The sequence below is a fragment of the Excalfactoria chinensis genome, chromosome 3 (genome assembly GCF_039878825.1).
Source record: "Excalfactoria chinensis isolate bCotChi1 chromosome 3, bCotChi1.hap2, whole genome shotgun sequence".
NCBI classification, from domain to species: Eukaryota; Metazoa; Chordata; class Aves; order Galliformes; family Phasianidae; genus Excalfactoria; species Excalfactoria chinensis.
The window spans coordinates 5,203,404-5,215,005 of record NC_092827.1 but is presented as its reverse complement, the minus strand read 5'-3'; the positions used below and the strand labels follow the sequence as shown (position 1 = coordinate 5,215,005).

At 58.4% G+C, this 11,602-nt stretch overlaps 1 protein-coding gene across 6 annotated transcripts; it reads right to left on the bottom strand.

The window, feature by feature from the left end:
- Window positions 1–396: 396 nt before the first annotated feature.
- On the bottom strand, window positions 397–6,401 carry SCARA3 (scavenger receptor class A member 3). 6 transcript variants are annotated; one of them, XM_072332806.1, is made up of 6 exons: window positions 6,036–6,401; window positions 4,997–5,056; window positions 4,661–4,780; window positions 4,368–4,466; window positions 3,118–4,161; window positions 397–2,570 (listed from the first exon to the last, which is right to left on the bottom strand). In XM_072332806.1, the coding sequence occupies exons 1-6, from the start codon at window positions 6,040–6,042 to the stop codon at window positions 2,131–2,133; spliced, it is 1,770 nt and encodes a 589-aa protein (XP_072188907.1). In that variant the 5' UTR covers window positions 6,043–6,401; the 3' UTR covers window positions 397–2,130. The 6 variants fall into 6 exon arrangements, with proteins under 6 accessions (XP_072188907.1, XP_072188908.1, XP_072188911.1 ...); XM_072332807.1 differs by having other exon boundaries at window positions 1,806–2,570; window positions 4,997–5,053; window positions 6,036–6,285; XM_072332810.1 differs by lacking the exon at window positions 6,036–6,401 and adding an exon at window positions 5,623–5,693 and having other exon boundaries at window positions 1,811–2,570.
- Between the last annotated feature and the right edge of the window lie 5,201 nt (window positions 6,402–11,602).

Here is an 11,602-nt window from a genome sequence, read left to right as displayed (position 1 = left end):
GCTGCCTGACTTTCCCAGGCTCTGCTTGAGGGATGTTTTCTGTCCTTCCCAGTTCTGTTTATCTTTCCTTTCGTTCCACACCAGGGTGAGAAGAAAAGCGCTGCAGGCCCGCTGGCAGCAGCCGACAGAGCTCAGCTCCTCCTGAGCTGAGTTGCAGCCCCCACTTCATCCCGCATCCCGTCCCGTGACGGCTGTAGGAGGCGGATGTCTCCTCCCAAACAGCTCCAAACTTTGGAAGAGTGCCTGAGCTGTGTGTTACAGGACTGTGAGAAGGTTGGTGGGGTCCCAGGGCATGGTTTTGGGATGTGCCTTTGGGTGCCTTTTCAGCCTGGGCAGGGCAGGAGCATCCTCCAGCCGGGCTGGGTTTGATGGGATGAGCAGAAGGGAAGAGCCCTTGGACCCACACAGAGAGGAGTTTATTGTTACTGTAACTGAAATGTTAACCAGAGAATTACACTTAATCCAAGTGGATTTAATACAAGGAGGAAAAAAAAAAACCACACCCTTGCTACAAGTTCCAGTGAATAACCGGGCTGGGCAGAGTGCAAAGAGCCCAGGGGGGGGGATGTGGGTGTTTGTCCCCCACCCTTCCCTGAGCAGCTGCCCTGCTGCTGCCATCAATGGGGTCATTCACAGGATGGGGGTGTTGGCCAGGGCTCACCAGCGGTGCTGCAGCTGCTGACTGTTGTGCTTGGCACCAGTGCCTGCCGACGGCTCCGGTGTCCTTGGGAGCTTAGGGTTGGGCAGTGTCCCCGTGGGCATCACCAGCCATGGGCTGCGTGTCACCATCCTCTGTGTCAGGATGATACCCAGATGGGGAAACTGAGGCACGGGGATGGTCGGGGCTGTGGTTCTTTGTTATGCATGCATGCGATGCTCAGGTGGGAAGAAGAGATTCGGGGTTGCCTGCGTTAAGCAGCAGCGTCACAGCTCTGTAGCTCTGCAGCTGTTAATTCTGAGATGAAAACAGGAAGCCGCTGTGCCAACAGTAATAAACGGCCCCATGGGCTGGGACCTGCGCCCCAGGCAGGGCTGGTGGGGATGGTGTGGGGCTCCCCTGAGCTGCAGGCAATGGAGGGTGGCAGGGGTGGGGATGGAATGGGAATGGGAACAGTAATGGTAATGGTCACAGGATGGAGATGGGGATGAGATCAGGAATGAGGATGAAACAGGATAGGAAACGGGATGAGGTGGGGATGATGATGGAGTTGGGAATGAAGTGAAGGTGGAATTGGGATGAGATGAGGAATGAGGATGGGAATGGGATGAAGGTTGGGATGGGAACAGGAATGGGGACAGAGATGGGATGAAATGGAACAGGGATGAGGACAGAATAGGAACTGGAGTGGGAACAGGGACAGGGAGAGCTGTGGTCTGAACAAGCCTCTGGAAAACAAAGTCAGAGCTGCTGTTGGCAAAGACCTGTTTCACCCAGGAGCAGGCAGTGAAGCAGAGCTTGTGTGTGCAGGTGTGTGCATTCTGGGAGGGGGGTACTGCAGCCCCACAGTGAGGCTGGGGAGAGCCCAAGTTGGGGCTGGGCGTGAGGCTGGATGTTTTCCTCAGCTCTGTGTTGCTCTTGGCACCAAGGCACCAGCTCGGGTACCTGGGGCCTCCAGCTGCCCCCTCCCTGCCCTCCGCCAGGGAAAAACAACCCACGCCCTGCTCACCAGCCTGGGACATGGGGACAGCTTCCAGGGGCCCATCTCACCTCACCATCTGTACCATGTCAATGCTCACAGGTTAGATCCGGGCTCCTCCCCCGCCCCCTACTCCCCCCTTCATCCCAATGTTTCCAAGGCAGGAACCACTTGTCCCCATACAGATTTATTGTGCCAGGATTACATTGCTGGTGCAGCCAGGAGAGGAGGAGTGAAAGTGGCTGGAAATAGGGCACAAACCAGCTGTGCCTCAGCCTGTACAGGTCCTCGTCCTGCGGGGACCCCACATCCTAGGAGTCTGCAGCCCACTCAAGAACCAGGGACCAGCCCCGTGCACCCCAAAAAGCATCATGCTGAGGGATCTGGACCCCCTTAGGGTCCTTCCTGCCCTGTCCCCAGGGTCTGGCAGCGGCAGCAGGGGATACTCTCAGAGCTGGGAGGGGTTCCTCCGTCCCATGGCCCCAAGGCTGCATCATGGGCCAGGAGGACCGGGGGGGCCTGGTGGTCCTGGGGGTCCCCTTAAGCCGGGGTCTCCTTTGGGACCTGTGGGGCCAATCTGTCCCACAGCCCCGGGGTTCCCAGGAAGCCCCAGTTTCCCTTGAGGACCAGGGGGTCCTGTTGGTCCTGGCTTCCCCTCTAGCCCTGGGGGACCCATATCTCCCTTGGGTCCCATCTGTCCCTTGGAGCCAGACTGCCCAAAGCTGCCTTTAGAGCCCTTGAGGCCAGGAAAACCCTTTGTGCCCAGGGGTCCCCTTTCCCCTTGGGGACCTGGGAGACCAGGGGTTCCGGGGGAGCCGGGTGGGCCTGGTGAGCCCAGGCTGCCCATGTCGCCCTTCTCTCCTTTGCTTCCTGCGGGACCCTTGATGCCAACATCACCCTTGAGGCCGCGGGGACCTGGGAGGCCTGGCACACCTGCAGGAGGAAAAGGGAGGGGTGAGTGTGATGCATCAGGTGTGGAGGGCTGAATTTGGTGCTCTTGGCACTGCAGGATGCCCTGGGCAGGACTGGGAGCAGTGGGTCCCTGCCACCATGCTTGGGGATGCGGGTTGATGAATGTCCCCAGGCCACCAAAGTCCCCATGGGAAGTTTCAGGCATCCTTGTCCTGAGGTGTCCGTGCCCTCCCCACCAGGACTAGCTGTGGGGTCACCTGCTCCAAAGGGAAAGCTGCAAAGTGCAGAAACATGGAAACTTGGGGACACGGTTTGGTTAACAGGCATGGTGGGGGTGGGCTGGAGATGGACTTGGGGATCTTAGGGGTCTTCTCCAGCTGGAATGCTTCCATGATTCTATGAGTGGGCATGGTGGAGGTGGGTTGACAGTTGGACTTGATGATCCTGGAAGCGTTGTCCAACTTTCATGACTCTATGATTCCAAAACCCAGCCTCCAAACCTGCCTTCCCCCATCAGGCACAGCCCCCAAAACCCAACAGACCCAACCCAAGCTAAGATGCATCTCACCTCTTAAAATGGTGATGTTCCTCAGCATCTCCCCATGCCGGACATCCACCACCTTCATCTCTTCCATCACCATGGACAGGTTGCGGATGTCAAAGTCAAGCCGTGCGCTGAGCAGGCCGAAGCGCTCTCGCAGGAGGTCCGTAGTGCCTTGGACCAGGCTGAGGGACTTGTTCAGGTAGTAGAGCTCCTCAGCGTGGGCATGGAAACCCAAGGTGCAGGAGAGCCGCACGTCATCCAGGTAGCGCAGCATGCTGTGCACGTGGCTGTCGGTGGCGTTGATGTTGGTGAAGATGGTGCCAATCTCAATCTCATGCGAGGCCATGCGGCCTTCCAGCGTCTCGAAGCGCTCAGCCGTGCGGTTCTGGGCATACTTGGCGTGATAGCGCAGGTCGTTCATGTTCTCCTCGTGGTCATCCAAGAAGGAGGAGATGTTGTCCAGCTGCAGCTGCAGCCCCATCACCTGCAGCACCAGGTCGTGCATGCCCTCAGCATTCTGGCCCACCTGCCTGGCTGCAGCGCCCACACCAGCCTGGATGCTCCTGACCAGCTCACCCGTGTCGGCGGAGGCGGCCCGCAGCCCTGCAAAGAGCCGCGTGTAGTTCTGCCACTCGGTGACCATCTTCTGCAGCGTCAACGTCTCCTCGTCCGTCTTCCTCTGGATGAGTTGGATCCAGTCGGAGGTTTGCCCTAAGGTGAAGTTGAGCTGCTGCATGGCGGCCTTCATGTCGAAGCGCTCCTGTTCCAGGCCCTTGAGCGAACCATCAAGCTGGGAGGTGATGGCCCTCCAGCCCCCCAGCTGGGACACCAGTTGCCCAACGCTCTCGTTCAGCTGTCGGGTGGAGGAGGAGCATTCGGCCACCTCGCTGCTGATCTCAGTGCTGCTGGATGAGAGCGTGTCGTGGGTGCGGGAGGTGCGGTCGAGGAGGACCTCCTGAACCAAGAGCATCTTCTGGATCTCCTCCAACTCGCCTTGCAGCTTGCCAAGCTCCTGGCCCAGCTGCCCTGTCTCCAGGCACAGGGAGCAGTTGCCTGAGCTCTTCTCATCTGAGGGGAGAACAGAGAGAGGTCCTGCACTGCACTGCCATGGACAACCTGCCAACCCCACAGCTCACCCCACACCCCATCCCCATATCGCCAACCATGGGAACCACCCCATTACCCACCCCATGCTCCCTCCATGGGATCCACACCATAGCCCACACACCATCCCCACAGACCCCAGCATGGCTGGGGAGAAGCCATGCACTCACCCAACTCTCGGAGGTCCCCCTGGATGGACAAGATCTTCTCTTCATAGTACATCTGGGCCGAGCTGATGTCTCCAGAGATGGAGTTGACTTTCTTGAACACTGTGGAGGGGTGGTGGGCAGTGAGGGGACAGCACACCCATCACCATTCATACCCCAACCAAACATCCCCATTGATGGGGTCCCTTCAGTTTGCCACTTTGGGAGCTTGGGATCCTCTCCATGGAGCCCAACTATTCCCAATAAAAGGGAGGAGGAAGGGAAGGAGCCGGCCCCCAGCCCTGCCTTGTGCTCACCCAGGGCAGCCAGCACGGTCACAGCCACAATGAGCAGCACGGAGAAGACATAGAGGACTTTGACAGCCGTCTGCAGGGACAGGTTCTTCTGGCACTGGCTGCAGCCACCCCGTGCCCTGCCTGAGCAAGAGAGGGATAGATAAGGGTTGTAGCACGGGATGGATTAGGGAGGAAAGAAGGATGAATCAGGGACAGATCAGAGGTGGATCAGGGATGGACCAGGGGATGGATCAGGGATGAATCAGGAATGGACCAGGGATGGACAAGGGGATGCAATCGGGTCTTTGCCCCTGCCTACTCCATGGATGGGGCTGGCAGGGTGGCCTTGTTCCTTACCGTTTGGTCGGTAGCAGAAGGATGGCATTTCCTCCTCCTCTCCTCCCACCAGGTCCCCTGCTGAAAGGCAATACAAAGAGCAAGTTGGTGACCCCACAGCCCCAGCAGGGCCAAAGGGAGAGCCTGACTGCAGTGACACCCTCCTGGGTCAAAATCCCTTCCAAGGATTCACGGAGCGGATCCAAGCCCCAAAAGGAAAGCGGTAGCTCCCCAAAAGATGCTGCAGTCCAGTGTCACAACAGCTGTCACCATGGCTCCGGAGGTATCACCTGGTGGCAGCTCTGGCTCTGCAGGGCTTGGTCAGAACCTCTGAGCCTGCTTCATTACCAAAAATATCATTTCTGAGCTGCCCCAACCCTGTATTCTATGTGGAAAGCATAAAAGTGGATACAGGACCATCCTCCAGCCCAAAGGGTTTTGCCACATCCTAATGGGCAGCTGGGCCATAACATGGGGGGCAGTGAGCCCAGGATCCCCCTCTTCCCCCCACCCCAAGCACCCTGCATGCATGACAAGCACCACAGCTCCCCAGTGTCTTGCCGATACCCATCTGAGGACCGCACACAATCAGCCCCACAGCTCTGCAGCCTCCCCCCCCCCCACCCCCCATGCCCAAACCCCCCGACCTGCCCCACAGCCAGCCCTCAGCGCTGAGGTTGCTGCAGCAAGGATACCGCGAGGGGCCGCGTCCCATGGCCGGAGTGCTGCACAACCAGCATCCCCTTGCTTATAAACCCTGGCCTCCCCCACGGAAACCCGGGGCGGTGGTGCTGGGGGGGCCTCCCTCTGCCCTCCGCGTCCTTCCTGCCTAACGTCCCATGTTTGCTTTTCTGCCCAGCGCTGGGCTGCAAGGAGGAGGTTTGCTCTCTCCCCACCCCCAACTACCACCACGGGTGACTTCAGAGCTGGGAAAACACCCCAGATATCTTTGGGTTCCCCGTGTCTCCTCCTATCTCCGCGGATGATAGCAGGGACCCCCTACTCAGGCACTGCCCCATTCCTCACCCCACATCTCCCCATGGCTCCGACCCTCACTCACCTCTCATCTCCCCGAACAGCCTGGATGAGAGCAGGGACGCACTGGGGGGGCCTCACCACCCCGATCCCCGCAGCCGTCCCTTCACATCCCCTCCCGCCGTGCTGCTGAGCATGGCCGGGGAACCCCGCTGCCTTTCCTGGTCCTGATCAAAAGCCTTTTAGGGATCTATCAGAAGCAACCCCGTTGGCTTTGGGTCACCCCCAGGGCCAGTCGCTCACCCATGGCCTCTGCGGGATGGGGTGCGGGGAGCGCAGCCGCGCTTGGCCGCCGTCCACCCAAGCGTGAGGCGACGGGATGTGAGCTGGAGAAGAAAGGCTGCTCCCGCGCCTGCCTCCTTCGCTCTGGCCCTAATGACTACCAAATGTCCCACGGAAAGCTGCTGTGCCGGCCAAGGGGAGGGATGGGGTGGGGAGGAGGTTGGGGAACACTAAGGAGGTGGATGGGGATGCGTTCAGGGGGCTGTGCCCAGTGGTACTGGGGGTCTGGGAATAGGGGCTTGGGAATGGGGTCATGGTGTATGGGGATAGGGTCCCGGTCTGGTGATGGGGTCCTCATTATGGCCATAGGGAGATGGCCATAGGGTTTGGGATTTAGGGTCCGGGGGTGGGATTTGTCTCGTTTTTTATAGGATCTTAGTCTAGGGATGGGATTCTGGTGCATGGGGTTTGGCTGAAGGGTTTGGAATTGGGGTCTGATCAAGGCCACGGGGGGAAGGGGGGGGGGGGGGGAGGGGGCACAGCACCCACATTTGGATCAGCGACACGAGTTGCTATGCTTTGGGTTCTGGGGTCCCTGTAGCATCTGCTTTGCCTTTGTTCACTCTGCACTCCCTTGCCTAGTTCATAATGAAGTGAAATGCCATCCTGAGATCATTCTAAAGTAATATGTCCCGCATCACTGCTTTAAGCCCGTGGTTTGGGCTGGGGCTGTGGGTGCTGTGGTTTGGTTCTGTGGTCCTGGCTCAGAGGGGGGTCCCACATGGGTTGGGTACATTTGGGATGCCTCATCCTCACAATGCTGGGGGCCACTGAGACAATCACCAGCAGCTTTGGAAAAGAGGCAACAAAGAAGATGCTGGGAGGAGAAATCCCAGCACTAGGAAGGAGTGAGAGGGGCTTCCGAGACCCTGCTTGCTATGTAAGCTTTCTGCAGGGCTGCTGCTGCCCTCTGGCGAGACCCTGCTGGAGGACCACCATCCTCTTTGCAAGGCCACCTTCCTTCTTGCATGGGTCACCATCCTCCTCACACGGCCACCATCTTCCCTGCATGGCCATGGGTGGGACATCTGCCCTCCTCCTGACTCTGGTGTGGCTTCTGGATGCCCCCATGCCCCTTTTTGGGGTCCCAGCTCTTCTCTTAGAGCCCCTCCAACATTTTTAGGTCTCTTTACTGTTTTCTCCCTCCCAGGTCGGGAGAGGAAGGAACAGGTGAACACACCAAGCCCAACTACTACCACTTCCCAAAGGCTGTGAGCCCCACACAAGGTGATGTCCCCTGCCCAGCACTGAGTTCAGTCACAGGAGGTGGTTTTGGGGACACATACCATTGCCACCCTATGACTGGAGGGGAAAGATACCCAGTCCTTGCACTGGGACCCCCCTAGCTTTGCCCACAGTGATGCCCACCCCCCTCTGCCCTATCTACACACGCACAATGGATGCATGGAGATACTCATACTGCACACTTGTGGGACGGAGACCGTGAATGCACAGATGTGATTTAGAAAAGACTTTAATAAGAGATTACAAGATAAGGCAGACTGCAGCGACCTGCCCCAGATAACAGAACAGACAGCAGCTTCTGGTCCCATTTCACACACAGCTCATCCCTTCCTGCTCCTCTCCTTCTCCCAAGCCCTGTCCATCGGTGACTGTGCAGGCTGGGCTCCCAGCACTGCCTTCCCTCATTGGACAGGATCAGAAGAGAAGAGAAAGCTCTGGGGAAACCTCATTGTGGCCTTCCAGTACTTGAAGGGAGCATATAAACAGGAGGGGGAACGGCTGCTTACATGAGTTGATAGTGATAGGACAAAGGGTGCTTTAAAACTAAGACAGGGGAGGTTTAGGTTGGATATTAGGAGGAAGTTTTTCACCCAGAGGGTGGTGACGCACTGGAACAGGTTGCCTAAGGAGGCTGTGGATGCTCCATCCCTGCAGGCATTCAAGGCCAGGCTGGATGTGGCTCTGGGCAGCCTGGTCCGGCAGTTGACAACCCTTCTCATAGCAGGGGGGTTGAAACTTGATGATCATTGTGGCCCTTTTCAACCCAGGCCATTCTATGATTCTATGCCAATGGCATGGGACGCGGTTATTGGGCACGGTGTGGATGGGTTGGAGTTGGACTTGATGATCTTAGAGGTCTTCTCCAACCTGAATGGTTCTCTGATTCTACAACAGGAGCAGTGCCATCCTGCGACCTACTCAGCGTCCCAGGCTACACTCTCCATGACCTCCTCCACCCTCTGCTTGTACTCAGCCCTGTCCTCCCGCAGCCGTGCCAGCCAGAGCAGGAGAGGCTCACTGGGGCCGGGCGCTGGCTCTCCCTCACGTGAACTGATCCTGAGGACCAGTGGGAGATGGAAGCAGAGCTGATAGGGGCCAAGCACCTCATTGCGCACACACGTGGCCCTAAGGGCGGCCACAATGAGTGACAAGCTGTCAGCCCAATGTTTGCCCGCGCTCTGGACCAGCCTGCGCAGGCTGGTGGTGATGGCTGTGATTTGGTTGGTTGATGGGTGTTGCACATCCACAGGCATCTGCAGCCCCCTCTGCACCGCGTCCTGCAGGAAACACTCAGAGTGCCCCATGCTGATACAGTACGGCATCCCCAACCGCCGCGCCACCTGCGCTTGCAGCAGCTTCACCATCTCCTCTGTGTTGCCTTTCTGCATCGGGAAGACATCCACCCACCCCGAGAACTCATCCAGCAGCACAAGCAGGGAGGAGTAGCCCTCTGAGGAGCAGGGCAGATCATTGACATAGGCCAGCTGCAGATGTGACCATGGCCCCTCGGTGCGCTGGGGCCGCGGGGGGATGCTGGTGCAGCTGCAGCACTGCACCCACTGGGCCACTTGCTCGTGGTCCCCTTCCCAGCGTGCCACCTTCCTGACCCTGTTCAGCATCTTACTCACCCCTGCGTGCCCCATATGGCTGCGGGCAACGATCTCCTGCCTCTCATGCTTGGATGGCTCCCACACCCGCTGGCCATGAGCAGACAACACCCACGCTTGGATGTTCTGTGCTCTCTCCTCCACCTTCTGGTTCCATTCCAGCTGCTCCCCATCCCTGCTGTGCCCAACATGCAGCACCCCTGGGTTGGCACGCACCCACTGCAGGATGCTCTGCCACAACTGCTCATCACCCACCCTTCTGTCCTCGCTGTCCCCATCCCACAGCTCTTGCACCACGCTCTGGGCGTTGGCATAGACATACAAGGGCTGGGAGCTCCGGTGCTCCTGCAGCAGCACCTTGATGGCTTCCAGCTCCACATCTGCTAGCGAGCCATGCTGCTTCAACCCCAGCAGCCAGCGCTCCTCCAGGTTGGTGGCAGCAAAGCCGAAGGCTGCCTCACCGGCCCAGCTCCCCGCTGTGAACCAAACATTGCTGTGGGGCACACTGGATGGCACCTCTTCTAGGGAACATGCGCGGTGCACCAGCACACCTGAGGACGGTGGAGGTGCAGGGATGTTTTCCCCCCCGTTGACCAGCAGCAAGTTCCACTGCTTCTTGGAGGGGGTCGGCCAGCAGAAGGTCTTGGTGTCACCCCAAAGGAGGTACTTCCAAGGGGAACTGGGCATTTGGATGACGATTGGAGCCAGCCCTGTGAGATCCTGGAATGCATGCACTGCTCTGACCACTGCCACGCAGTGCTTCTCCTCGGGCGAATAGGACATCTGGTGTTCCTTCAGCACCTTGGACTTGAACCAGACGGGGACCATCTGCCCCTTTTCATTCTCCTGCAGCAGAGCAGCCCCCGTTGCCTTGCTGCTCACCGTCGGCTTGATGATGAATGGCTGCAACCGATCAACGAAGCGCAACACCGGCCCTGTCAGGATGGCCTGTTTCAGCCTCTTCAGCGCCTCCTGCTGCTTCTGGCCCCATTGCCACTTCTTATTCTGCAGCCACTTCTCATTCTGCAGCCGCTGCAGGGGCCACACCAGCTCCTCGTAGTCCTCCACATGGTCCTGATGAAAACGCATCTTCCCCAGCAGCTTGCGGAGGCTTTCCAGGTTCGATGGGGCCGGGGTGTTTGCAACATCCTTCCATTTGCTTTCCTGTACCTCCCAGCCACGTTTCGACAGCTTCAGCCCCAGGTAGTCCACCTCAGGCTTCACCAGCTGCGCCTTCCGCAGATTGACTTTAAAACCAGTGGATTGGATCAGCCGCAGAACCTCCTTGGTGCGGGACTCGGTCTCCTCTTGGGTTCTCCCAGCGATGACAATATCATCTACATAAGAAGACACCCAGCCTTTGTACTCTGGGGCCAGCTGTGCCAGCATGCGGGTCACGCGGCGGTGCAAGATGCTGCTGGTGAGATAGAAGTCTGGCGGCAGGCGGTTGAACAGATACTGCTTCCCTCGGAAGGTGAAGGCGCACCTGAGCCTGGAAGCATCCGTCAGCGGGAAGGCGAAGGAGCAGCAGCACAGATCGAGGGTGGAGAAATAGCAGCTGCGAGGGCTGAGCACCTTTGCCACATTCTTCACATCCAGGGACTCTGTTGGCTGCCGGTGGGTGACGCTGTTGATACCCTTGAAGTCGAGCGTCAGCCGCAACGTCTCCCCGTTGTCCTTGGTGAAGAGGCGCAGTGGGCTGTTGGAGGGCGACCTGCCCGGCTCCACGATGCCTTCATTCAGCATCTGGTCCAACAGCGGGGCCATCTTTCTCTCCAAGTCTGGTGGGATTTCATCTTCTTGGTACGGCACTGGATCCTCACCCACCTCCACCTCCTCGTTCACCAGCCCACAGTCCATGTCGTACTTTGCCCACACCTCTTCGAACTCCTTCCCCCATGGATTCTCATCCTGGAGCTCCGTCATCCCACGGTACCTTTCCATCCGTGGCCTGATGCTCCTGTTTCTGTACTCCATGAGCCCACAGATGTGCGCTGGGGGCTCAGAAACTGACAGACAGACAAGAAATGCCTCCGGGTCTGCACCTCAAAGGAGGAGGAGGAGGAAAAAGGAAGGTGAAGAAGGTGGTGCTTCTGCCCACAGAGCAGTGAGCTCACCCGACGTCCACTCCTACTGCAGCTGGTACTGAGGTCTGTGGGAGAAGAGCAGAGCTGCTATGAGAGCAGAACTGATAGCAAAACCCTCCCCCGTGTTAACCTTGAGCACTGAGCACAGCACACAGAAATAGGAACACAAAGTGCAGCTGCAGCACCCCCCCACACAGCATCCCATGCATGGCCCTGCACCCCTATGAACTTCTGTGCACTTCTATATGACCCTATGGACAAGTATCCCATATGCAACCCTGCACTCCCCATGCACCCCTATGCACGAGTGTCCCATTTATGGCCCTGCACCCCTATGAACTCCTGTGCACCCCTATACAAACCTATGGACA

Excerpts from the sequence above, each read along its gene's own strand:
- SCARA3 (XM_072332806.1), bottom strand. Across the intron at positions 4,162-4,367 it reads GGGGGACCTCCGAGAGTTGG|ATGAGAAGAGCTCAGGCAAC; the intron begins GTGAGTGCATGG and ends TTCTCCCCTCAG. Across the intron at positions 2,571-3,117 it reads GAACATCACCATTTTAAGAG|GTGTGCCAGGCCTCCCAGGT; the intron begins GTGAGATGCATC and ends TTCCTCCTGCAG.